This window comes from Kryptolebias marmoratus, linkage group LG14 (genome assembly GCF_001649575.2).
Source record: "Kryptolebias marmoratus isolate JLee-2015 linkage group LG14, ASM164957v2, whole genome shotgun sequence".
NCBI classification, from domain to species: domain Eukaryota; kingdom Metazoa; phylum Chordata; class Actinopteri; order Cyprinodontiformes; family Rivulidae; genus Kryptolebias; species Kryptolebias marmoratus.
Genome location: NC_051443.1, coordinates 13,704,228 through 13,728,996, shown reverse-complemented (window position 1 = coordinate 13,728,996; position 24,769 = coordinate 13,704,228). Strand labels below are relative to the sequence as shown.

The following is a 24,769-nucleotide window of genomic DNA, read 5'->3' as shown; positions in this document are numbered from 1 at the left end:
TCAGGCAGGTACAAAGAAGCAGTTTGTCAGTGATTTTAATTTGCAGAGCAGGTAATAAAGGATAAGCGTGGAAGTGGCTGTAAACATTGCAGGTATGTTAACAGAACAGAAGGTTTTACTGTGAATAATTTTTGCAGGAAAGTGATGCATACCTGCACCTATACCGATATAATTGCCTCATTCCGTTAACAAAAAGGTGCTAGTTTGTGTGTTTTGGAGATTATGGAAGGTTTCTAACTCGAGCTTGACCTCCTCCTTTGTGGGCTTTCGCATGAAAAGTCAGGTTTTTGCAGCCAGTAGCTTGACGTACGTAATGTTGGCTGGTAATGAGGTCATGAGAGTATTTTCCATGGCTACTTTTGACAAAGTAATTTCCACCATCTTTTTTTCTTTTGCAGCATGAAACACGTGTGCTGCGGGTGAAAGTCATTGCAGGAATTGATCTGGCAAAAAAAGACATCATTGGTGCCAGGTAAGTGTCACTGGGTGCTTTTCTTTCTCAAGATGCACTAGGAAACAGCCTTTTTTATATTCATGGGCTTCTTTAGTGGTATATGTATTATCTTGTCATAGTTGTACAAAGTTTCTGTAGATGTCCATCAAGTGAATACTTTCTGAGAGTTTCATTTGTACTGGGGATTGCACCTGCTATGAACACACCTGCTCCACTTTCGTTAAACCAGACATAATTGGCATTTTTTTGCTAGTTATTTGCACTCTTAAGGTAAGAAATGTGTTGCTGTCATTACCATAACAATTTGCCAGGGGACATGTACGTAAGGAAAGCCAAGAATAAGACGAGCAGCAAAGCTTTAGCCGGTATGTCTGTCATCCTGCTCTTCGACTCGGAGGGTCTCATTTTGTCTGTCCTTCTCAGCTTGGACAGCCCAATGTTGTGAACATTTGCTGCACTCTTTACAGCTGCAAAGACCTTGAACTCCCAGGTGTTAATCAATGATTACCGACCTCTCCCATCTTACGCGTAATCCACCGCAGTCGCAAATTTTCCAGATAGTAGACTTTGACTAATAATTAAACGTGTGCCACATACTTTGTTGCATGTGTAAACACACAGATGTTACACAGTGTTAAAACAAGTTTTATGTGCCGCTACAAAACATCCTCCTGTGGATTTGTACTCCAAGTCCCTGTTCTGAGCAGCATCACGTCTTTCTATAAAAAAATCTAATAACCTACAGCGTTGTGCTTTCAGTGTTGAGGCTTGTAATAAATTATATTAAACCAAGTCATGAGGCTTTACTAATGTTACCACCCACTATGTCTGTAGCAGTTTTAAAAAAAGTCTTCTTTTATGCCACAAAATTGCATCAATATTGCACATAATTTGCTTTAATCCTCCTGTGACCTTCGGTAGTTACAAGCGCTTCTCTACCTCTCTTTGTTTCACTCTCTTTTGAAGGATTCTGGAGGGTTAAGTGACCTGTAACTATGACATGTTGATAAATACAAATGGCTATTTTTATTTTAGAGCATTTTAGTATTTTCCCAAACAAATAAAACTCAAACTCCAATATTCCAGACTGTGAAAACTGTGAATTATGCTTAGAAAATAATTGAATGATTAAATATTTGCTCTTTAGTTTCTTGTCATTTGACAAGGTAACCCGATTAATATTTCAGCTGTAGTAGGAAATGAAACAAGTTTTAAGCTCTTAAGATCCAAGCATCATTATAGGATTGGTGTCTGCAGTGAGGTTGCGTTTTTTTTTCCCCTCGCTCTCTTGACAAAACGCATCCAATGCAGCAGATTCCTGGAAGGCTGAATTTACATTCCTGCACTCGAATGCCTGAATATGTCTGTACATGAAAGTGTGATGCTAACACACGTCACAGCCACGTCAGTGATAGGCTGTTAAAGAGGAGGCTGACTTAATGTTGACTAATATTGCTATTTAGTAACACGCTGAATAAGAACCTCTTCCTGACGAGGTCCATTGAACATAAGCAGTCCATGATTCGACACCAGTACTGGCAGAGACATCAAATAAAACAACAATATGACAAATCATCAGCGTTTTGTTTTTTAGATTATAGTAATGTCTCATATCAGAGCTGTGTAAAAAGCAGACATTCCCTGGGAAAATGCTTAGCAAGTTTAGCACTGTGAGCTCCACTCAGGCCAGAGGGCACGAGCGAGCATCCTGGTGCACTGCTGGCAAGACATCTCAGGCGAGCTGTGGTGAAAGCTGAACTGTAACGAAGAACCACTGAATGAGGACTTGATGTGTGGCTAGCTTCCACAGACGGTGCTGACTTGGCAGTCTGTCACATTTTGAGAGGCTCAAACAGTGCCAGCTTGCTCCGAATGTATTTCTGCTAATGTTGTATCACAGCTACATTGCTACATTGTGTTCCTTTTATTTTTGAACAACATGTTGAGTTTGAGTGTTGTTGATAGAATCTGAAGAAGCTTTCATGCAGAGAAAGTAAAGGTAAACAGAGTTACATTTAAATCCAGCAACCTCAAATGTTTTTATCAACCATTGCTGAAAAAGTGAAGGTCGATTGTATGGTTTTTGCTCGTGTATTTCTGAGTGCTTGTGACTTTTGGAATCAACCTGATTTGAGATGGCTGCCGCAGCCAGCTGACTTTTAAATAACAAAAAACAAAACGGCTTTAACTCAGTCAAATTGACAAATATCAACCTAAAATTTGGTGTGGTAGGAGCCGAGTTGGATCTCCAATGCATATTCTGAGAGCTAACAGATCACACAATATGTTTGTTTAAAATTTTGACATTACCTATTTGATGTCAAGTCTGTCTGAAATCAAAACAAATCACAAAGCACTATACAAAATTTTATTGAAGCTTTCATAAAATAATTATTGGCTGTACCTCCTATAACTAATTATCTTTTGGAGCCAACCCAAATCAAGATGGCCACCACATCCAACTCGCTTTAGAAAATGCAAAGATGGCTATAAATCAGCTATATATAAATTGTGCTAAAATGTGGTGTGGTAGTAGAGTCATTTGCAACACGTACTCAGAGCATGACAACTTGAAACATCACGAGAGACTGCGCACGACATTCATATCTAGGTCTGACCAAAATGGCTCCAACTCAGTCATTTCTCAACACAAGATGGTCTTAGTCCAAAACCCTGGCATTAAAGGCGGTGGGCGATATACATTCATTCAAGGAACACGAGGCCTTTAATTCATCTTGACCTGAAGTTACCTGTCTGTCTCCCTTCAAGGGTTTTTATTAATAGAGGGAGGGAGAAAAGAAGTCTTTGAGAAGCTGAGATACAGTAGGCTCATTGTTATTGTTTAGTCACAGCACATCACAGAACCACACAAACATGCAATTAGAGGCTGTGGGGTTCCTGAAGACATTAATTAGCTATTAGGCAGCAGCACATTTACTTGAGGGATATGTTTTCAGCTCAGTTTTAGGATTCTCTTTGCTCTTTTTCTTTAGCATCCTCTCAACTGCTTCATTCATATGAATGTAATTCAGTCTTCTAACTGGCAGGCTGAAACCAAACAAGGGTATATTTGGACTGGAATTAGATTTCTCTTCAGATCCAGTTTTAATGTCAGGAAATCAAAGTAAAACAGATTCCCAGGTTGTTTGAAACATGTTCAAATCTCCTTTTGCTGAGCTGTGGTACATGCAGCCTCTGCAGTAATTTGGGGATGATGAAGGAGGTTTTTAGGCTTTAGGTGGAGTGCGCTGATCTGGCCAGGAACCTTAAATCATCTTTGTCCTCTTGAAACTGCAGTCTCACTGTTTGCTGCCAATCTGATTTCTGTGACTGAGAACAAACAAATCTATGCGGTGGACAAACTGTTCCGATCCTTTGTCTCGTTTATTTTTCTGCTTTCGAAGTTTTAGTGGTGATGAACTTTGAATACGTGCTTTTAAAATGCCTGGCAAGGCACAGCTACTATCAGCTTAAGCTCCTTGTAGGTAAAAATGGTCTTAAACCTAACTGTTAGTGGTAACATATTGATGAAAACAAATGTTGTCAGGCATGACTGCGAGGTGGTTTGTCTATCTTGCTGGTGTTACATAAGCTTTTCCTGAAGAAAGCTTTGGTGAGTTATCCTCCTAACATTAGGGTGCTGATTTACATGCAGCAAAAACAGAAAAAAAAACTAACCGTTACCAAACTTCACTTTATGAAACCTGAATAATGTACAAGACATGAATAATATGTTGGTTGGTAATACTGTAAGGCAGGAGTTTTGTAACTTTATTCAAAAAAACCTGTTGTTTCACTTTGTATTTATTCATTTAGATTTATACAAAGAGGTTGACAGAAACTAAAACATTTCAAGGCAATCCTAAATTTGTACAAAAGCTTTAAACTTCATAATACAACCCTTAGTCGTGAATGGCTAAGATGGCAGGTTTTATTAGTCTTTTTATCTCAAAATTCAGTGTTTGGTTTGCAGCCACTGCCACATTATACAGTACGTGGCCTATACCAAATCCTCACAACACTGTAGTTCTTTTTCCAAACTGGTTAATGGAAACACACTTTTAAGGATTTGCCTCAATTTCCCTTGACGTCTGGATGAAAACACAGCTGGTGTCGCAGCAGTTCTGTATTGTCCCGTCAGGTATTGTTTTCAGTTTTTTCCTCTGGTCGGTGGACGCTTTTTGATGTCTCACTGTCATGTTTTGTCGTTGGCGTCTTCATCTTGGAGCTGATGTTCACGCACTGCTTCTTTAGCGATAAACATATTATCTGTCTCAGCCTACTCATCTTGAACACAGTCAGGCCTGATAGCTTTGGAGGTTGAAGTGTAAGTTAACGACTTAAGAATAAAAAAAGAAAAGCCTCATTTGTTGTAAGACAACATCCAGAAGTGAAGAGAGAAGACTTAATAAGAACTAAGAAAGAAAAGATTGATACTATGGTTAAGTAGATAATGTGTTTGTGTGAAGACCAGCTGCCTGCTGTCTTATCTACACCATCTGGAACATGACATTAATTTGCATACAGGTTATTTCAGAATACACAGTAAGGGAAAAAGGAAAACGGCAGAGAAATGTGCCAGTAATTGTGATGGTACATTTCAAGTTGTTGGTACATTTAAAATGATCAGAGTGGTCATTTTGTTAGATGCTTTTTCATGTTTTTAGACTATATGTCAACATTTTAATCAGCAATTAGGGAATAAAAAATGGAAATGTTTTAGGTTGTGTAGCTTTTTATATCTTAATTCAAAGGATTTTTATTGCATCTTGAAATTAAACACATGAAAGAAGCTTTGGGGAGATTTTGGGAATGGTAAACCTGACACTCCTCCTTGTTTTGGTATCAGCATATTGACTTCTCTGAATGGTCGAGCTCGGCGATTTCTGCCCTGTCAGCACTTCTAAAGAAACCGTTTCTGTTTTTCTTAAGTGGCAAAAGTCCCACACGCTCCTCTTACTATTTATGCCACTTACCTCAAAATGTTTTGCCGGTTCTATTTTTAGCACTCTGTCAATATGGCATTACAGCCTTTATCTCACAGTTCCCAAATGCAAGCAGTTTTTATCTGCAGGGCAGGCGTAAGGTCAGGTTTCAGGTCTGAAAACATACAGTGCCTTATTGTAGGCTACCATTATAAACTGGTGCACCTGTGTAATGTGTCCACAGTTGATATGATAATGGGAGTACAAAGAGGATAAAGAAAGGTTAGGTACATGTGCTGCTTTTTATACTCATTCTTAAATGCAGTTGTGCTAAATGGAGATCCTCACTTCCCTCTAAATATGACCTTAATGACTCTCAGCTACTACCACATCAAACTTCAGCTCAAAAACTGCAAATTTGATTGAGTTATAGCCATTTTTGTGTTTGCTAAGGCTGATTAGCTGTGGTGGCCATCTTGATTTGAGTTGTCTTCTAAAGTTAATCAGTTGTAGATGCACAACTAATGATTACTTTCTGAGTTTTATCAAATTCCATCCAGTGGTTCATGAGATATTTTGCCAACACAACAAACACACACACAGAGACACGGGCAAAAACACTATCACCCCTTCGCCTTTGGCAGCAAGTGATAATGAATCAAAAAACCCAGATGCTTCATATTTAAATACAATCAACTCTGAAATAAATTATTTGCTCATATCACTCATAATTTTATCCATTTTTATTTTAGAAACGGCTTATTTTTGTTCTTGCTGCTTTAAACGTTTGCTAGTTTTTAAATGTTGTCCTGGGTATACTAGTGTTCAACATGTACTTTTTCCTGTTTTTTGTCTGCAGTGATCCTTATGTCAAGCTTTCCCTCTATGTTGCGGATGAAAACAGAGAGCTTGCCTTAGTCCAGACGAAAACTATTAAAAAGGTAAGTCCAAAGGGAAACCCTTTCAAACGTGTCGCATGCCATTTGGTCGGACACTTTTTGACTTTTATCAATCATTCAATCAATCAAATTTTATTTGTATAGCACATTTCAGCAGCAAGGCATTTCAAGGTGCTTTACATAATTAAAAAACAAAATAAAAACAGCATGTGACAATGAATAAACAGTAAGAAAGAGAAAAACATCGAAGACATCAAAAACCCGCACTCTAACCCTAATTTAGCCATAAGCAGCTCTAAACAGGTGGGTTTTAAGTTGAGATTTAAAGGCACTCAGTGTTTCAGCTGTTTTACAGTTTTCTGGAAGTTTGTTCCAAATTTGTGGTGCATAGAAACTGATGTCCGATTTATGTCTGATCTCCTCCTGAACATGCTGTGCACCGTCACTTAAATGCATCTTTTTTTCAAGTCATAGTTTACAGCAGACCCTCCTAAAACTTCACAAAAACTAGTGCCATTTTGTGCTACAAATCAAAGCAAATCATTTCATCCTGTGAGAGAAGGCACAGGAAAGCACCGGAAAGCCATGCTTCCTTTTTTTCTGTGCAGCAGAGTCTAGAGGGGGAAGTCACAGACCAACGTCTTTCAACCCCAGTGGGCTGCTTTGGGGAGGAAATTTGTTCACAGCAGGGGGAGCTATTACTTGATATTAAGGCTAATTCTATTCGGGGAAGATATTAATTTCAACATGGGCTGGGGTATTGTAAAATCTCTGCTCTGCATGATTTAATTTAAGTCTGTCAAGCATTATATTTTATTCACTTCTAAGTCAGGGGCTTTTTGAAATTATAATAGAAGTAAAACTTTGATGGAGTCTGACTAAGCATATCAATAAAATTAATAGTATTATTTTCAGTGAATTTGTTCTTTAGTGGTAGTTGTGGTTGGCTACAATCAGCTGCCAGAAAAAGCCTCTGCAGGAGTCGGACAACTCGAGCCTCCACGCAGGCAGACATATGCTGCCAGTGGCTACGATTGCTTTATAGGATATAAATAGCTGACAATACACTGCTATGTGGAGCAGAAGAAGAAGTACCACTGCTTGGCTCTTCTGTGAGTTCTTCTTCTGTTTTTTTTTTTAAACTGGGGCAGCTTTGATAGCATCTTTGCTGAAGCGTAGAGCTTAGCTCATGGCAAATAATATAAAAAAACATGATGGAAAATATGACAAAAATGAAAAGCCGAGCAGAGACTAATACTGACTGTCCTTAGGATACCGCAAGTACTAAAGTTTGGAATGCAGTCCTGGATTTTTTATTATTATTGTTTATCGATTTTTTTTGTTTTGTTTTTTTATATATCATGGGTTTTTCTATCAAATGAGCTGTTTGTCAAAGGGCACTGCTGTGCTGTTAAATGTTGTGCTTGTTAATTAGAGTGACTTGTAAAGTTACGGTTTTATCGACATTTGAGTGTTTAAGTCGTTTCATTCAAGGAGAGAATTTTAATGAGAAGTGTCGCATAGTTCTCAGTCTGATAAAATGTCAAATGTGTGAGGCAGAAGGAAAGGGGTTTAGGAGAGTCTGGTGAGTTGATCCAGGCTGAAAGTGTGTGAAAATCTTCATGGCTGTTAATCTGGAGCCTAAAAGCCTGTCGGCAGGAAATGGTTTTTGGTTCTAAATTTCAGTAACGAAGCTAAAAGATCGTTGACAAAAATGATGGAACCAGATTCCCTCACTTATTTTCCTCTCAGTCTGATATGTATAGGTTTGCTTTGTAAACTTCTTGTTTACTGTGACTTTAATGCAGTTAATAAATTGTGGTCTAACCAAATCTACATTTCGTGTTTCAGACCCTCAATCCTAAATGGAATGAAGAGTTCTACTTCAGGGTGAGTTCAGATTTAAAACGTTTCTGCTTTCTTCACTACCACAATTTGCTGTTGAATGTGTTTAATTTAGAGTGTTTTGGAGGATAAAGTAGTTCATCTTCGATTTTATTTTAGTTCTGCTGGGTTCCACCTCCTTTAATGTTGTCTTCTAGTCCATGTTAGCCACTCATTTATGATGTGTCCCTTAACTAACAATTACTGTAAATTACAAACATCTCCAAAATGTTTTGTGCATGTACAGCACTGTGCTAAGTCCAAAAGACATCACTCATTTCTTTATAATTCATTCAAAAGAAGTAGACTTTTTTGTTTTGATGTGATCTTGATCAATATGTCTTTCTGGAGGTCTTTTTTTTTGGACATTGGCTGTGTTTTTACTCCTTTTCAGTCAGATCCATTCCTGACCATTTTCAGAGTAATGTTTGCATTTTGTTTGTGAAGCCATTTTTTTTGACTTGTGAATGATTCAGACATAAAACAGCTACTAAAGTTAGGGGATTAACCAGATGAGATATAACAGACAACATGGCAAAGAAGCAGTTTTAGAAAGGATGTTTTGGCACTTTATTATGAGCAACCTGTCATTAAAACACAATATGTCTGTTTGTCTTTAGCTGAATCTATTAAAGTAGACCAAAAATAGCACAGTTTGACAAACAAAACGCATATTTGTGCAGGCAAGATGATACTAAAGGGCTATTAGCTGAGGACTTGTTTTACAGCCGTCCATCAGCTGAAAGATGATGCATCACTCAGCTCCTGTCAAGTCTTTGCTGTATTTCTTCCCCCCGTTTCTTAAAGACACAACATTCTGATGCAGTTTATCTGCTGGTGATCATTTGTAAGCCTGAACCTTTTTATTTTTGGCCCTCATTTGTCTACTGTCAGCATCTAAATTTTTTTTAAGCACACACTGCACAATATGGCTGTCATAGTCAGGTTCAAGGACTGGACAGAAAATGAGCAAAGAAGCAGCAGAAGTTCAAAAAAAAAACTTGGAAAACCCTTCAGAAAACCTGCAGGGCGATTGATCAAGATCACTTTAAAAGAGTACAAGAAAGTCTCTTTCCATCAGAGCAACGTATGAAGGAATTAGGGGTGGTTTAAAACCTTTGCACAGTGCTATACATCAGAATTGGATTCGTATAGCAAATGCATGACTGCAGTAAAATCTCCCCCTGTTGTTTTGTTGCCAACACAGGTGTGCCCACAGAACCACAGGCTTCTCTTCGAGGTGTTTGATGAAAACAGATTGGTAAGATTCCCTCTTCTTAACGACCCTAATAATTAACAGCTAGAGTTTATTTTAGTTTTGTTGTGTTAATTTTGCTCTTTTTGCAAGTATGTTTCACTTTGATATTATTTACCAAAAAGTTCAGTTTAGTTTCTTTGGTAATAATTTGCTTTTGAGCACCCCTGTCTTTTTCTGCTTTTTGTCTCAGTTATAATATTGTGTACTTCTGTGGAGCGTTTCCTTGGAATCATTCTGCTTCCATTTTACCAAAGAAATCATGTACCGTCTGGAATCAGATTGATCTAATCTGCCTTGTGTTTATATTATTTTTTTCTTGAACTGTAAGATCAGGTAGATTTGTAGACCTAACAGCTTGTTAGTCTGCTGGTTTCATTGCTCAGTTGTAAAAATGTACTCCATTATTGACTTGTGCTTACGTCAGGTTTCTCTCCCAGACGAGAACACAAATTTCTTTGACTTGTAAAAATATTCATGTTGTAGGCACTCGGTTCCCACGACAACCAAAATAAATGTCAAGTGTGGCAACAATTAACGCCACAAGTAGGTCTCGATAATAAATCTGGTAATTCACGCCAGTGCGAAAGCTTCACCTCGGTGAAATATCTACAGGGCAGACACATGGGTGAAGTGGTTGTTGTTTTGGGGGAATAATCAAAAGGTTAAATTGGTAGTTTTGTGTTATCTATTTGTCTTCTGAATAGCAGAAGCTTGAGCTTTTTGTTTTTGATGAAACTAATACTCCCATGCAGCTCAACTGACTAGATAAGAGACTGTCTGGGCCTCACAGATTCAAGGCAATTTTAGTTTTCCAGTTAGTTCAATGATTTTATGATTGTCCTATTTACTGAAATTTAATGCTCAACATTTACTGATTTATTTTCCCAACAACGCCATAGAAAAATGCTGTTGATTTTCCCTCAGTACAATAAGAACCCTCTTCTATACTGCTGCTGTGTAGAAGAGGGTGACACAAGAAAGACCAGCACAGACAGTTCACTCCTTATATGTCTGAGAAGGCACTTTTTGTCCATCTCTGTATGCATGCCAAAGCAACTCCCCCACCACTGTCTTGTATTTTTTTTTTCTTAAGGGCTGCTTTGTATCCATTGAATTATGCTCATCTTGTTGATAAGATGAAATGTTTCACAGAGCTTGTGCTATGACATGTATGAAAAATTCTGGTTCTCCTGTGTGAACTTACAGATACACTGAGGTGTTTAATACACTAAATGTCATCTCCTGTTTGTGTGTGCACATAAAACGTATATAAGACTAATCGTTACATTTTAAGACCTACAGAGCAGCACAGCGCCTCGTTGGAGGCAGGCACTTTCTGCAGAATGGGCTTCCTGCCATTGGACCACACTTTGGTGCTTTGTTTCCTTTATGCAGAACATTCTCCATAACATTTCTCACACTTGCACATACACACACATTTATTGACTGTGCATAACACTGCAGGCAGTGTGTCATCACCAAATGTAACAGGCTGCCAAGCCACAATTTCTTCTTGTACTCCAGTCTCTTCCTTTTTAACTTTCCTCATTTTTTTCTTTTTATTCAAGATGGTACATTATCAGTGTCTTGTTGCAGCATGATTTGGAGGCTAAAATGAATCACTGTGGGCTAAACCACAGGTTTAACCAGTTGAACTTAAAAAGTGGCACCCGCTTTTCACCCATCTATCTCTGAAATGTCAAATGATAATATGAGCTTTGTCCGTTCGGTGCATAGACTCCTTCAATAAGTCTGCTTTCAGGCAAAGTAAATGCTGATACGCTGGTGAATCAGTGCAAAAGTGCGGTATGAATATTCAGGGTGTTGTCTGTAAAAATGTCTTTATTATACCCTCTGCTCTTGCCAGATAGTCTATTACAAGTGCTTTTGCTTTGAGTACTTTATTTCATGCAGCATTACAGATAAGGATCGCAGCTGAATTTTATCTTGAGTGGGTTTAGAGTAACCTATAAAACATCCTGCTGGTTAAGTGTTTGGCTTCATTTTGGAAACGGTGTGTGTATTCTGTGTCAAGTAGATGCATCTTTCCCCAGAGACAACTGTGCTGCTTGCCTTATCAAAGCTACAATCTGTCAGATAGTCTGCTCTTTGCTCTGCTGGTGCCTTTGGTCTAGTCCATTTTTAGTAACAGTTTTCCTACAAATCCCTTTTTTGGTTCACATCTAAAAGTTGTAAGACACAACTTTTATTTCACATTCTGTGTTGGTCTGAGTGTCAATTTGTGGGTTAGTTGGTGAGAAATGTTTCTGATGGTTGCTTGCTGAAGGAAGAGACGGATTGTATTTTTGTTTATGGGTGTGGTTCTTCCTCCTTTTCCCCCCTCTTTTTCTAATTGCCCTCTCCTGGTGACCACAGCTGAACAGTCAGGCAGATTAGTGATGTGTCAGCTCTGATGAGGAGATAATAGAAATCATAGTTACTGTGATCATGCACGGCATAATTTCTACTTATCTTTAACAACATAAAAGGCTGATTTAATGACAGTTTTTAGTACTACTTGTAGGAAAGACCTTGATAGATGTGGTGGCAGAATAATGGGTGATGTTAGAAGAAGATCATGAGAATGGAGGAACGTGTGGACAGGGGTTAGCAAGATGTAACTTGGAGGTGAGAGGGGTTTAGTTAGCAGATGAGGTTAATGCGGGGTTGTAACAGGAGGTGGTGAGGCCATTTGCAGTCACATGACTGACAGTCAGCCCAGTCACCTCGGGAACGAGAAGCGCAGCAGGCTCTTATCCAATCATGTCAGGAATGCTGGCTGTCACTCGAGTAAGGCTATTTCTGCTGTCTGTCGCTAGTGCTTGGTCGAGCTGTACAGGGATCTTAATTTTGTTTGTTTATTTATTTTCTTTCCTCTTTCTTTAGCCTTCTTTCTGCCTTTGCTTGGAAAATGTAGCTTTAAGTTGTCCTCTGTTTTGGAGTTATTTCCGTAGTGAGTTGTCTTTTCTCTGTGTAGTTTATTGTGGGAAGGAAAGTTGTGGAAGAGACTTGAAGAGGGTGGGAATAGGAGGGGGAAGAGGGAGGTAGAGGTGGAAGAAAAAAGGGATCAGTCATCTGGCCACCCAAAGGAGAGGTGGGCGACACGAGGAGAGGAGTGAAACAGCAACCAGTCAGAGAGTAAGCGAGAGTGAACTGGAGCTGTCGGACTTGAGGCGAAAATGGCACAACGTCTGCGTTTGTACTTTGGATCTGGCCGCAGTAACACAGCCCCGGAGATACTAGAGACGGAGTCTGAAGAGCAGCAGGAAGACAGTGGGGTGGCCGGAGCACCCTACATGCACCCACCTCCGTTGTTGAGGCCTTCTCAGGAGTCAACTGCGCAACATGTCCCGTCAACGACTTTTGGTCTGCGCTCGGAGCCTTCGCTTAAACGCAGCTCTTCCATGTTCATACCCCAGCTCGCTACCTACTCGGAACCTCGTCCCACTAAGAGCTCGTCCATGCATATCTCTCTCCAGCGATCTAATGGATTAAGTAATAGAGAATCTGGTGGGCATGCTGATGATATCCCACCACCTTGTTATACTCCTCCAGGACCTGCGCCTGCATATAGTGAACCACTTGTTCAAGCAGGCTTTCCACTACATCCGCCTCCTCCATACTACAGCTCCGATTCTTTAAACTCTCCATCTTTTCTGACAGAGCCAAACCTCCCAAAACGCAGAGTCTTTAGTATTGATTCCAATGGCCATGCTACATTCAGAGGAGGTCAACCTGGTATCAGTGTTGGTGCCATCTGCATTAGGAGAAATTCTCTTGTTGGCTCTGATGCCCAGCATTTCAGGATTCTTCCCTATGGTGGGGATGGCAGATCTGTCCAACAGCAGAGCCTGAACCCATGCTTTGGTGTTAATGGTGCAACGCAGAGACTGGTTTTTCAGCTTCAGCAAAAACAAAACCAGGATCTGATAGAAGACAGACAAGGATCTCCTCTATCCCAGGAGGAATGCACAGATTTGAGCCATGGTAGCACAAGAGGCGTCCGCACGGTGCGTTATCCAAGAATCCGACTGCAAAGAAGCTCTTTTCATCAGAGGTTGTTGCTGGAGAATAAACACCAGAAAAATGGTGCAGACTTTCAGACTATACAAGAGAATCAAACAGATGTGGAGCTGGAACCAGAAAACAGCTCTAATTGCTGTACTTTTAAAATCACTGGGGAAAGTCCCAGAAGGCAGCCACATTTCAAGATATATTTTACCCCGGGTGGAGGTGGAGATCAGGATGTGAGTGCTGGCAATAAGCTAACGAGTAATTCCAAGGTAAAGACTGCGAGAAAGTTTTGTGAAACTGTAGCCTCCTTCTGAAAGATTTTGGTGAAAGGAAAATGTTTTTGCTGCTTATTTTCTTTGTGAATACACATGTGGAGATGTGTGTGGTACGAGAAAAGTGTGGTAACATTCTGGGAAGTGAAAGCACAGACACAGTTGCCGAAGTAAGTCGCGCTCGCTCTGGCTTTCTTTCACTTAATAACCACAGGCATTTCAAGTTTCACACACATTGGCCAATTCTTTTATGAAGGAAAAACAGGAACATGCATGTGGATGAAAGGATAATTTGTCCCTCTGCACTTGTTGGCTTCTGTGTCACAGAAATGTGGCACTTAAGTTTTGATAATACCCACAACTGCAGTCAGCGCTCTTTTAAAAGTTGTCCGTTTCTATTTTTAGTCTCTTTCAGGCATGGCTGTTGATTTTAAGAGCAAGCACATCATTAGTTCTCTGGTTCTAGTCTGGTATGGAAATGTATATTTGCAGCTGCTCTATAAGTGATTAAAATCCAAGATGTAATTACAGCCCAAGCAAAGAGCAAGACGTTTCACAAGCAATACGAGTATGTCTGTAGAGCCTGAAGTCTTTTAGTTTTGCTTTTTGTTCTTACAGTTGCGGCCACATTCTCATCATGGGCATGAATGTAGTATTAATTTGGGCCTTTTAATAATTGATGTGAATTGTTCTTTTATTTAATGTGAAGTGATTATACAACATAGGATTAAGACTCAATTTGTACACATACACCCCACTAATTTTGATAAATGTCCCTTAGGAAGTTGCAGCCCGACCACATACTTTTTGTACTCATCAGCAAGTATTCAGGCATAAACAAGGCTGGATATTTGCCAAATCCTGTTGGTGGAATTGGTAGAGTTAATTTAAATTGATCGGTTTACTGGCATTGACTCAGCTTTTCGATTTAGCTCTAAGATACTATACCAACTTGTTTAAATCTGCAGTTTTCCTTCATAGATCTTTTTCCTCAAACTTTCCTGTTGTTCTGAGTATTGATCAGTCCAACAAGTACTGCCAAACATTTTTTTTTTATCCTGGCAAAGAAAAACTACCAGCAGTCTTTCATGATCACTGACAAGAAGCTCACTGGCCTTAGCCTCATTTGGACATTTCAGCACTACTTAAAAAGTGTTTCTGAAGGTTTATGTTTACAGTCATTGTGTATATTATAACTCCTTTTCCCATATTATACACTCTATGTTCCAAAAATTGGATATCCTGAAACTTTTTTCCAGTTTTGAACTGAGATAAAAGACAACTTTCAAAGTTAAAGGCCATAAATAAATTATAAGTGATTATAAGTACAAGCTTTATGGCAATCGTTGGGAGCATTAGGGCTACTCCCAGTCCTAGTAGTTTGTCCTAAAGTACATATCTTAAATAGGAAGTGTCTAAAACAATAACTATTAACAATCTCTTTTTGAACATATATAGCGTACATATATTCAATTGGTCTCATATCTAAAGAACATTTTCTTTTAGATTTATGGTAGATTTGTTTAACCAATTAATTCAGCCTCCCTAACAGCAAAACTAGACAACTTAATTGATTCCAAATATAAAAGACCAAAATATCAAACTGTGCTACTAAGCGTGAAGGAAACATTGGCAAACAGGAGTGTTCTGCCAAGTCCATTTCATGCCTTTTTCAGTTATAAATTGCACTGTATTACTGCAAAGAAAACTGCAACTGAGGTAGGTGAAGCAACAAGAGATTAGTAATGAAGACTAGTCTTCCCCAACTAGTAACCTGAAGCTGGAGTGCCCCTTTTTTAAAGCCCAAGCATCGAATAACAATAGCGTGCACTTGTTTGTTTGTTCCAGACAAAGCAGCTACAGATGGCTACGTCAGAGAGCCATATGCTCATTGCAGCCCTGCCTTGACATCCAGCAGAAGTGTTTTTTTTTTTTTTTTCAAACCTTCCTGAAGGCCACATTGGATGGCTATAGTTATTTGAGGCAGAGAGGGTTGGGAGGGGGATTTGGGGTAAGGGGTTCTCCTTTTTATTTTTGTCTTGTGACATGTGGCAGAGATTCAAATTAGTATTGTTATGAGGGGCTTTTCTCTGTCAACTTTGAGCTGTCTGAGTTGGATGCCATTGCAATTTAGTTACAGTGGCATCCAGCTCTCCTCGACGGAGACTGCTGAGTGGAGCCTTTTGACACCTCAGTGCCAGCCTGGACTACTTCCAAGTTGACTTATGTCATAAATTCTGTTATTCCCTCTTCTTCTAACTTCATCAGAAAGTATCTTTTCCTCATTTCCAGGCATGATATATTGAGTGTTTTTAGCTTTATATCACCTCAAGAACTCTTGACCGTTCTGGTATGGATTGGGAATATCTGTTGGTGTCCTGGTCTGTCTTCTACAAACACATTAACAATGAAACATTTGGGGCCCTGTAGGCTGTGTGATGAGATCCTTTTTAGTTCAACAGATGTGAGAAGTTTGGATGTGGAGTGAAACCCTTTTGCTGTCCTTCCAGGAGACAAAATGTCAAAATGGCATTCATATGGATGTCAGAAGGCAGGTTTTCATTGTGTTGTACCAAGTTGAGCATTGTTACTTCTTTACCCATGAGTGGTCTTGATGTTATGGTTGATAGATGAATTTTGAGCTTTTTTTAGATAAACAGCTACTTGCTTAAAACTATTGTATATGTGCAACTAGTTATTGAGATGCAGGACTTGTTGGTGTTTTATCTTCAAACGTTTTTAAAGATGGTCACCATAAATATATATATATATTTCTATTTTAATTTATTTTTTTGTATCTCAGAAATTTCTGTGTCCCTCCTGCTTTTTTTTTGCTTTTTCATAGCTAACCCCCACTCTGTGTGAAACCTGTTCCTGGAAGGCAGCTGTAGACTCAGATGTGGCCCTTTAACAGCTCTGTAATTGTAAACCCTTTGCACACAAATAACCACTGTTTGAAATTAGGAAGTGAAAAAGGCAGACTTGTCTGCTGTAGGACAATGCGTCCCAGGGGACTTGGCCATTGCTAAATTATCTTTACAGAAGTTAGAAGTGACAGGGTCCGTGTTGCATTCATAGCAGCATATTAAATGCAGTTTCCATGTTATATTATTACTTACCTTTTACCTTAGCTTTTTTAACTGTTAAGTTACTTAGATTTTTTATTTAAAAAAAGTAGCTAATCTATAAAAACAACTTTGAGAGGACTTCAGAAAGTGTGGAGAAATACTGCTCATTTTCAGTCTGTTTCTTGTTCCCGACTATTTTATTTTTATTTGTTTGTGAAGCCACTTAACTCTGACCTATGAATCATTCAAGCATTAAAATTACACTTTACTCAAGAGATAAACTAGTGTTCTGCCAGCTCATAAACAACTTAGCAAAGGATCAATTTTTAAGTTTTCTTTAGGTGTTTTGCTACTCTTACACTCCCACAAAGACATAGTTTGTTTTCATTTTTTTAAATGCACCAATGAAGATTGCCAGAATTACAAGACAAGCATAAAATAGTGTACTACTTTCACCAAATACCTGGATAAAAAGACATTGCTCTGTTAAAAGGGTAATTGAAAGGTTGTGATTGTATGTTGCAAAACGTTTACTGACTCATGATTGTAAGTTACTCATCAATGCACATGAAACAACGATATATGATGGGGTGAAGTTCTGGCTTTCTTTCAACTTTTTAAAGGTTTTAAAGTAAATTATAGGCCTGTTTAGTTTGGTAAGCAAAAGCAGCTACTGATGTAAATTTAGGTAGTTTTCCAAGGAGAAACTCTTTACTGGGTGTGTCTGGGTTTTATTTTGTAGGTGGGCGCACAAAACGCACTCACAAGTGTGTTTACATTCTTTTATAAAGCTATAAAGTTTTCGTGTGACACATTTGTAACCATTCGTCATTGATTTCCAGGTATGCCAACTGTTGTGGGAATCCAGTGAGCTCATCTCCCAGTGGTGCCTTAACTTTTTCCTGCAGATCATCAGATTAAAATAGTGTTAGTGTTTTACATTTTATCCTTGAATAAACCCCAAGCAGCCTGCAGTTTGCAAACCAAACTTTATAGAGCTGCTCTGTGTTTTAACTATAATGAGACGAAAGGTAATTCTAAGTAAAGCATTGGTTTTCAAACTTTTCTATGCTGTTTTTAAAGACCCCTTTTGAATATAAATAATTTTTTATTGTCATTAAAAGGTGAATTTACCAAAAACACTGGCATTTTCTTCTGTTTCATTAGTACTTAGTAAGAAATTTGTTTGCGTTTGTTGAGGTATTTTTTTTTTGCCTTTTGATTGACAATTTTATTGATGTATTGATTGATTGTCAGCTCTTATCGTCCCCACAATCAACAGGTTTTTCACAACTCAAACTCACACCAGTTTAAGTACAAAGGCATTGTTTAACCCCAGCTTCTCTGTGTCAAATCAGTTTCAGCAAACAACCGTCTCTTTGTTCATTTATGCCTGTTGTCTAAATAAGCTGTGTCCCACACACAGGCTTCATCCAAGAATGGGCTTTTTCACCTCGGACAGGTAATCATTCCTCAATCCTGGACAAACCTGTGGGCCTCTGAAAACTGAAGCGCAAACCTTCCCTGGTTCTTCCCTGTTGTCACATCTGTCCTTTGTCCCTCTGTCAGTTGACTTGGCTTCTACTTGGTGGCAGTGGATTTTGTTTTTCCTTGCTGGGTTCACAGGGTTTTCCTCCTATGAAGTGATAACTCAAGCCTGTCCATAAATAAAATCGTAGACTGAGCCTTCTGTTTGGACACCGGATACTGATTGGTAGAGGACGTAGACACCTGAATAATGAAATTATTTGATCGTTAATTCAGGCAACGCCATCCTCACAAATTTGTCCTGCTTTGTGGCATTTTTGGAAACTTTAAGAATGACCTAATGGGTGTTAAGGATAAGAAACCCAAATGTTTAACCAGACTCAGATATGCTAACCATAGTATTTAAGCTTGTTGTTTTTGTTGGAATATAAAGGTGATATAGCTGCCTGCGGCTATACTAGACTACATTAAATGTTATACCAAAATGTTAATCTCAACCAAAAATCTTTTTTCCAATCTCATCAATTACCCAGAATAAAGAACATGCTAAATTTTTACAAGCCAAGGCCTTTTACTAGTTCTATTAAAATGAACTAATATTTGCCCAGTGTTGTTCTTTAGTGCCTTGCAGCCATCTGAAATTCTTCAGATCTCTACAGGTGTTCATATAAAAGGCTAGAGGTTATTTCTGGATGGTGCAGCTTGTGAAATACAAATAATTACTCTTTTTTTTTTTTTTTTCCTGCTTCTGAGAAATGAAATGAGTTATCTCAACATTGTGGTTTGCCCTTCTGTTTCTTCTGGAAATTTTGACCTTTTCTGACACACAGTCAAAAGACACATTAAAGGAAGCCTGGAAAGTTGACCTTCTCGTTCTCTTCCCCCAGACAAGAGATGATTTCCTCGGGCAAGTCGATGTTCCTCTCAGTCATTTGCCGGTGAGTTATTTGCATCCGTGTGTGTGTGTGTGTGTGTGTGTGTGTGTGTGTGTGTGTGTGTGTGTGTGTGCGTGTGCGTGCGTGCGTGTACACAAACTGACTGTTTCGAAGACTCAGCTGTTTCTTATCGTTCGGTTTTGCTCTTATTAACCCCTATGAAGGTCAGGCTGTGCCAGTGTTTGTGTGTGCTACCGTGTGTGAGAAAATGCCAGCCCAATAAGAAGCATTTTGTTGTGGCGGTCAAACAACACTCTCCTTGTTAGAAATGGAAAGCGGGCAGGCGAGAATGTAAACACAATAACTTTGGTTATGGAACATCAGATCCAGTGGAAAAAGCTACACGAGTCAGATTCACACACTCACTTATACTTGGACTGCGTGGAATGCTGGGAAACAGCTTTTGAAAACAACAACATGCAGAATCGGTGCACACTGCTTACGTTAATAACAAGAACCTAAGCTGCAAAAAAATAAAATAAAAAAGCTGCAGCCCCTATATTCATTTGAGAGGAGTGTTGACAGCTGGATCATTTCTCACTTCAGTCTTGTTGACGTGAAAAGCACTTCAGTAAAAATTGCTTGGTATAATTTATTAATGTCCTTTTTGGGTCTCAAAGGTCCTAGAATCTGTAAACCAATAAAAGCTACATCTGAGTCACGCTGAGAAGTGAAGTAAGGAACTGTAGTTGTTTTATAAATGGGTCCATATGTGTGTTTTCATTCAGTTCATTTACCTTATGCGTGACTCTACGTTGAAGAAATTTCTTATTCATAGTTACTGGACATTTCTGAAGTCATCAGTCGTTTTTCCCCCCATAATAGCTTCTCATAATGTTCCTTTTCATGCATCTGAATTGCGCTGCTGAGTCATTAGAAATGAGTCAACACGAAGCGACATTAGCCACATTTGCCGTGCAGAACTTGGACTAGTTCTTTTCATCCAAACTATAGCGTGAACTTTAGAAGAAACTCACCTGTTAGACCTGTGTGAAAATAAGCCCATATACAATGTTAAAGTAGTGCTTTTTAACAGCTTTTTTTTTTAATCCACTATCTACAACTTTGATCCCTTTTACAGATCTAATAAGTTATGGAGCTTCAGCAATTCCATAAGCAATTTTGATCAATAGAGATTAATAAGAAACAATCGCTACAGAGCAGGATGTGGTGAGCTGCCGGCATGGACTGGTTTGGCCCTGTTGAGAGCGATTTGAGATTGTGGTGACTTTCCTGCTGTTCAGTTTGTAACAGGAGAACCTCAGCGTTGCGTAATGACTCTGGGACAACTTCACTGGAGGCTGTAGCTGTACTTTAAAATAGTGACTGGGATAGTTTGTGTCTAAGATGTGTATTTTCTTTACTTGAGTGCTCAATTAACAAATTTGTTTTCTTAATCTTTAGACAGAAGACCCGGCCATGGAGCGTCCGTACACATTTAAAGACTTTCTGTTGCGGCCAAGGAGGTCAGTTTTTGCCGGACGGGTGCTTGGAAAAATAATAAGTAACTTTATAAACCACATTAATAGTTGTCCTTAACTTGCTAGTAGAGTAGACAATGAGAATGTATTGAAGTTAAATCAGTGCGTCCAACACTGGCCATGTCAGCTGTGGGCAGCAGGAGTAAACTCATGTGACTTCCCTCAGATACTAATAGGCTGTTTGGAAACTCACCTATGTTTCAAGCATGTAAAGCAGATGTTGTTGTTCCAGCCACAAGTCCAGGGTGAAGGGGTACTTGCGTCTGAAGATGGCCTATTTGCCCAAACAAGGAGGACATGAGGAGGAGGCTGGAGAGATCAGGGAGGAGGCTGAGGTAAGGTCTCAGACACTGTTGTTGTTAACTTGGTTTAAACTGCTGACTTTGTATTACCAAAGACATTATTTAAACTGTTTTATTTAAATAACACGATTCCAGACAAGATGCTAGTTTTATTACTTCCTTCCTCACAATGACAGCACAGCTCTAAGCTGAAAGATTAACATAAATGTCCTACTTTGGACCAATAGAAATGTCTTTGAGGTGTGGGTGGAGAAAAGACAACTCCTCTTTTTTTTTTTTTATTCTGAGAATTTGGGAAGCATATTGTTGCCAGTATCTGGAAAAAGTGTTTTCCTGGTTCTGGTCTGGAAAAATCATTTACAATGGAGTCGTCTGGTTTTTGCAAAAATAAGAGCCTTGCCTCTTTTACTTTAAAGGGCGCTTGTGTGCGTGTGTGTGCATGTATTATGCATTTTAAGAGAGTAAAAGGCCTCAAAGCTTAGATTTAACAGCCAGCTGCTTGTCTGTCAAAAACACCAGTAAATGTCAACTAGATTTCAAAGCTAAAAAATGTAACCAGTTCCATTTTTTATGTATTTCATACTTGAATCCTCTTCTAAATTTGATACATTGATAATCTGCAAAGTATTTTACTGCAGTCATCAGTAACCTTCTCATCTTCTTCCTGCAGAAGTAAGTTTCTCATACAGCTTTTGTTTAATTTAAAGCAAACGTGTGCTTTGTTTTTCAGGGTTGGGATGAGTCTGTGGATTCAGGTTCCCAGCGGCCTCAGCAGCTGCTGCCTCCTTTGCCTCCTGGCTGGGAGGAAAAGGTGGACAACCTGGGACGCACGTACTATGTCAACCACAACAACCGCTCTACACAGTGGAAACGGCCTTCCAACATGTACTTCTGATCTCTTTCTCTTTTTTTTTTTCTTGAATTTTAGAACAGCTTTAATTTAGCATAAAGCTTGAATTCAATAAATCTAAGTTCTTGTTATCAAAATATTTATTTCCTTTAATGACTTCTAACATTGCTGTAGCTGTTGCTTGCATTTTGACTTTGATTACCATGTGATTAATTGATTTACAGTGGCAGCTTTTGTAACATCATCCTTTCATTTTAAGGGACGTAATCTCAGAAATCGAGAGTGACAATCAACAGCGGCAAATCCATCAGGAAGCGCACCGTGTTTTCCGAGCGAGGCGCCACATCAGTGAAGACCTAGAGAACGAGCGCCTGGATTCCCGGGACATGGACAACGTGAGAGAAAAGAACACAGACACACTGAGAGTACAGCCACCATAAACCACAGCTGTCCTGAGTGACACGGATGTGTGTTTTTTTGTTTTTCCCGTAGTCCTGGGAGCTCATCACAGAAGAGGATCCCAACGACAGCTTGGCCCAGTCTCTGCCTGGTCCCTCCTCTGTGTTGACCCCACAGCACTCGCCAACGCCTGTCGCTCAGGAGTTCTCTGAAGATTTAAATCTCAGGTTGTCACTCACCCCCGACACCAATGGTGAAGTGCCAGGGCCCAGCTCATCTCTGGTGAGACTTGAACACTAAATTTGTGTAGTCAAAACCAAAATGATCTGGCTTAAAAAATGCTCGTAATCTAAATCTTTGCAGCCAGACAGAGTTGCTGGCTGGTGTTTTCTTTTTTGTTTCTAGCCATAAAATGCTTGCTCTCTCTTTTGCACAGAGCCAGCTGTCAAACAGACTTCGTTCCTCAAGTATGACAGATGGCGTCAGTGATCAGACCCAGGCTCCTCCTTTAACGGTACATATATTTGAACCCATGGATTTTCTCTGTCCCACTACCTATTTTTTTTTTTTACCTTTTATGCCCTTTCTTGCCCTGTTACCTGAGCAGGTCACTCCTCTTGGCTGAGTACTTTGTGTCACGTATTTACCTTGTGGCTTCTTTTCTTGCATGTCAAATTTCCACGTCTTCATGCAAGGTGGCTTTCCCGTCTCTTCAGATTTGATCTCTTTCTTCCTGACTGTAAATTAACCACTCCTTTTCCCCGCCCTCTCATTACTGTTGCTTTTGTGATTCACCTACTGTTGTGTTTGATGTGCGCCGGAGATGTAGGCTCCGCAGGTTTGAGCCAGTATGTCCATTCCTGTAGCAATCCTGGCTGGGGAGCAGAGATTGAGGAAAGCACCACATCAGTTCAAATACAACCCACAGAGTCTTCTGAGTCACAGCATCAGTGAAGATTCAGCTCAACAGCGTCTTATGATCTGAGTCAGATGTCGGTCACACAGCTGAGTCATAGTGCAATAAACAGTGCAGGTGCCAATGTCAGCCTTTCCTTTTGAATTACAACTATCTCAGGACAGTCAGTGGCTGAGAATTCATCACAGGGGATATATAAAACGCATGTATTACTTTTAACTTCTTTTATTTGGTATAGAGTACAATTCGTTATTGAAGTAGAGCAAAATCTCCCCCCCTATAATTCATCAGTTGGACCTAAACATGTGTACCACTGCTTCTTGTTTAATATAGTTAAAAAAAATAAAGTATGTTTAGGTTAAAGTTGTCTTTACTACAGATCGTTTAAGCTTTATGGAAATTTTCCAGTATTTCAACATGAGTACAGTGTTTATCAGTCCTTTAATCTTCTCTCTTAAAAAAAAACAACGTGACTGTGAATGGATCTCAGTTCATCAGTCAGAATGATTATGCTTGAGAGTTTTGCAATATGGTTCCCTGCGAGCAAACCTTTACTAGACAAACTATGACCCCGGGTATTAAGAAAAAAAACAAACTTTAACAGACTCAGAAACCTGATAAGTTGCTGGAGGCCTCAAAGTTAAGTTTTGTTTGTTTTGGGCCTGAGATTAAACATCTCTTGCAACACTCTTTGCTTTCCTGAATCGACATTTCTGAGGTCATTTTAAATGACAAAAAAAACCTAATCTATGACCCTATTTTGTGTGATGTGTTTTGATTAATTTACAGGAGAAACCACATTAAAGGCAGTTTTCACAGGGTTGTACACTATTTAGGAGGCGTCTGCATCTATAGATGTTGCAGATCATGTTAGTAACTGTTTGTGTGAAATTGTTTTTATTTTCCCTCTGAATTATTTGGATAGAACTGTCCTTTTCTTTTTGTAATTATTTTCAGTTTGTTAAGGGTGAAATCTGCTTTTTAAATCACCTTTTGCGAGTGTCATCGCTGCAAATCACTTCACTGCTCTTTTTAATGCAACTCTTTTCTTTGATTTGGTTTCTGTGGTTCCAATTTAATTTTATTCTTGGATGTGATTGAAAAAGCTGCAGTGGCTGGGGGTAAAATGTACTCATCAGTGGAAATAACCCAATGATGAGTAAATGTCCTCCTTTCCAGCAGAATGGTGTAGACTGTCAGGGCTTCTTAAAATAAAGTTAATATTCTTACAATTTTGCTATCTAAGAGTAACAACTCAGTGCTGATCTCCCTTTTAAAATAGTCAACTGTTACATTAGTTACAATAGAGCAGGGGTGTCCAATCTTGGTCCTCGAGGGCCACCATCCTGCAGGGTTTACTTGTTTCTCTGCTCCAACACACCTGATTTGAATACATGGGTGATTAGCAGGCTTCTGCAGAACAAGAAGAGGTAATTTAACCACTGAATCAGGTGTGTTGGAGCAAGGAAACAGGTAAAACATGCAGGATGGTGGCCCTCAAGGACCAGGATTGGACACTCCTGCACTAGAGGTTTCACAGCCACTGCTCTCTCCCACCATGGCTCATAATCAAAAAAATCGCCTCACTTTCTGCCCCTCTTCATCTCCTTTGACAGTGAACTCC

The 24,769-nt window shown here is 39.3% G+C and overlaps 1 protein-coding gene across 9 annotated transcripts in view; it reads left to right on the top strand.

Annotated features, from left to right (window-relative positions):
• The window catches only part of nedd4l (NEDD4 like E3 ubiquitin protein ligase), a 41,734-nt gene that overhangs the window by 2,217 nt on the left and 14,748 nt on the right, over positions 1 to 24,769 (top strand). For 4 of the 9 annotated variants that reach the window (XM_037979347.1, XM_017407676.2, XM_017407675.2 and 1 more), the window contains exons 2-12: positions 399 to 472; positions 6,239 to 6,320; positions 8,130 to 8,168; positions 9,370 to 9,423; positions 19,150 to 19,200; positions 20,602 to 20,663; positions 20,911 to 21,013; positions 21,711 to 21,865; positions 22,090 to 22,225; positions 22,323 to 22,511; positions 22,666 to 22,743. In XM_037979347.1, coding sequence (XP_037835275.1) covers positions 399 to 472; positions 6,239 to 6,320; positions 8,130 to 8,168; positions 9,370 to 9,423; positions 19,150 to 19,200; positions 20,602 to 20,663; positions 20,911 to 21,013; positions 21,711 to 21,865; positions 22,090 to 22,225; positions 22,323 to 22,511; positions 22,666 to 22,743 — 1,023 coding nt within the window. Of the gene's footprint in view, positions 1 to 398; positions 473 to 6,238; positions 6,321 to 8,129; positions 8,169 to 9,369; positions 9,424 to 12,243; positions 13,704 to 18,200; positions 18,237 to 19,149; positions 19,201 to 20,601; positions 20,664 to 20,910; positions 21,014 to 21,710; positions 21,866 to 22,089; positions 22,226 to 22,322; positions 22,512 to 22,665; positions 22,744 to 24,769 lie in introns of those variants that run through there. The other 5 variants (XM_037979346.1, XM_017407671.3, XM_017407670.3 and 2 more) reach the window with 2 other exon arrangements.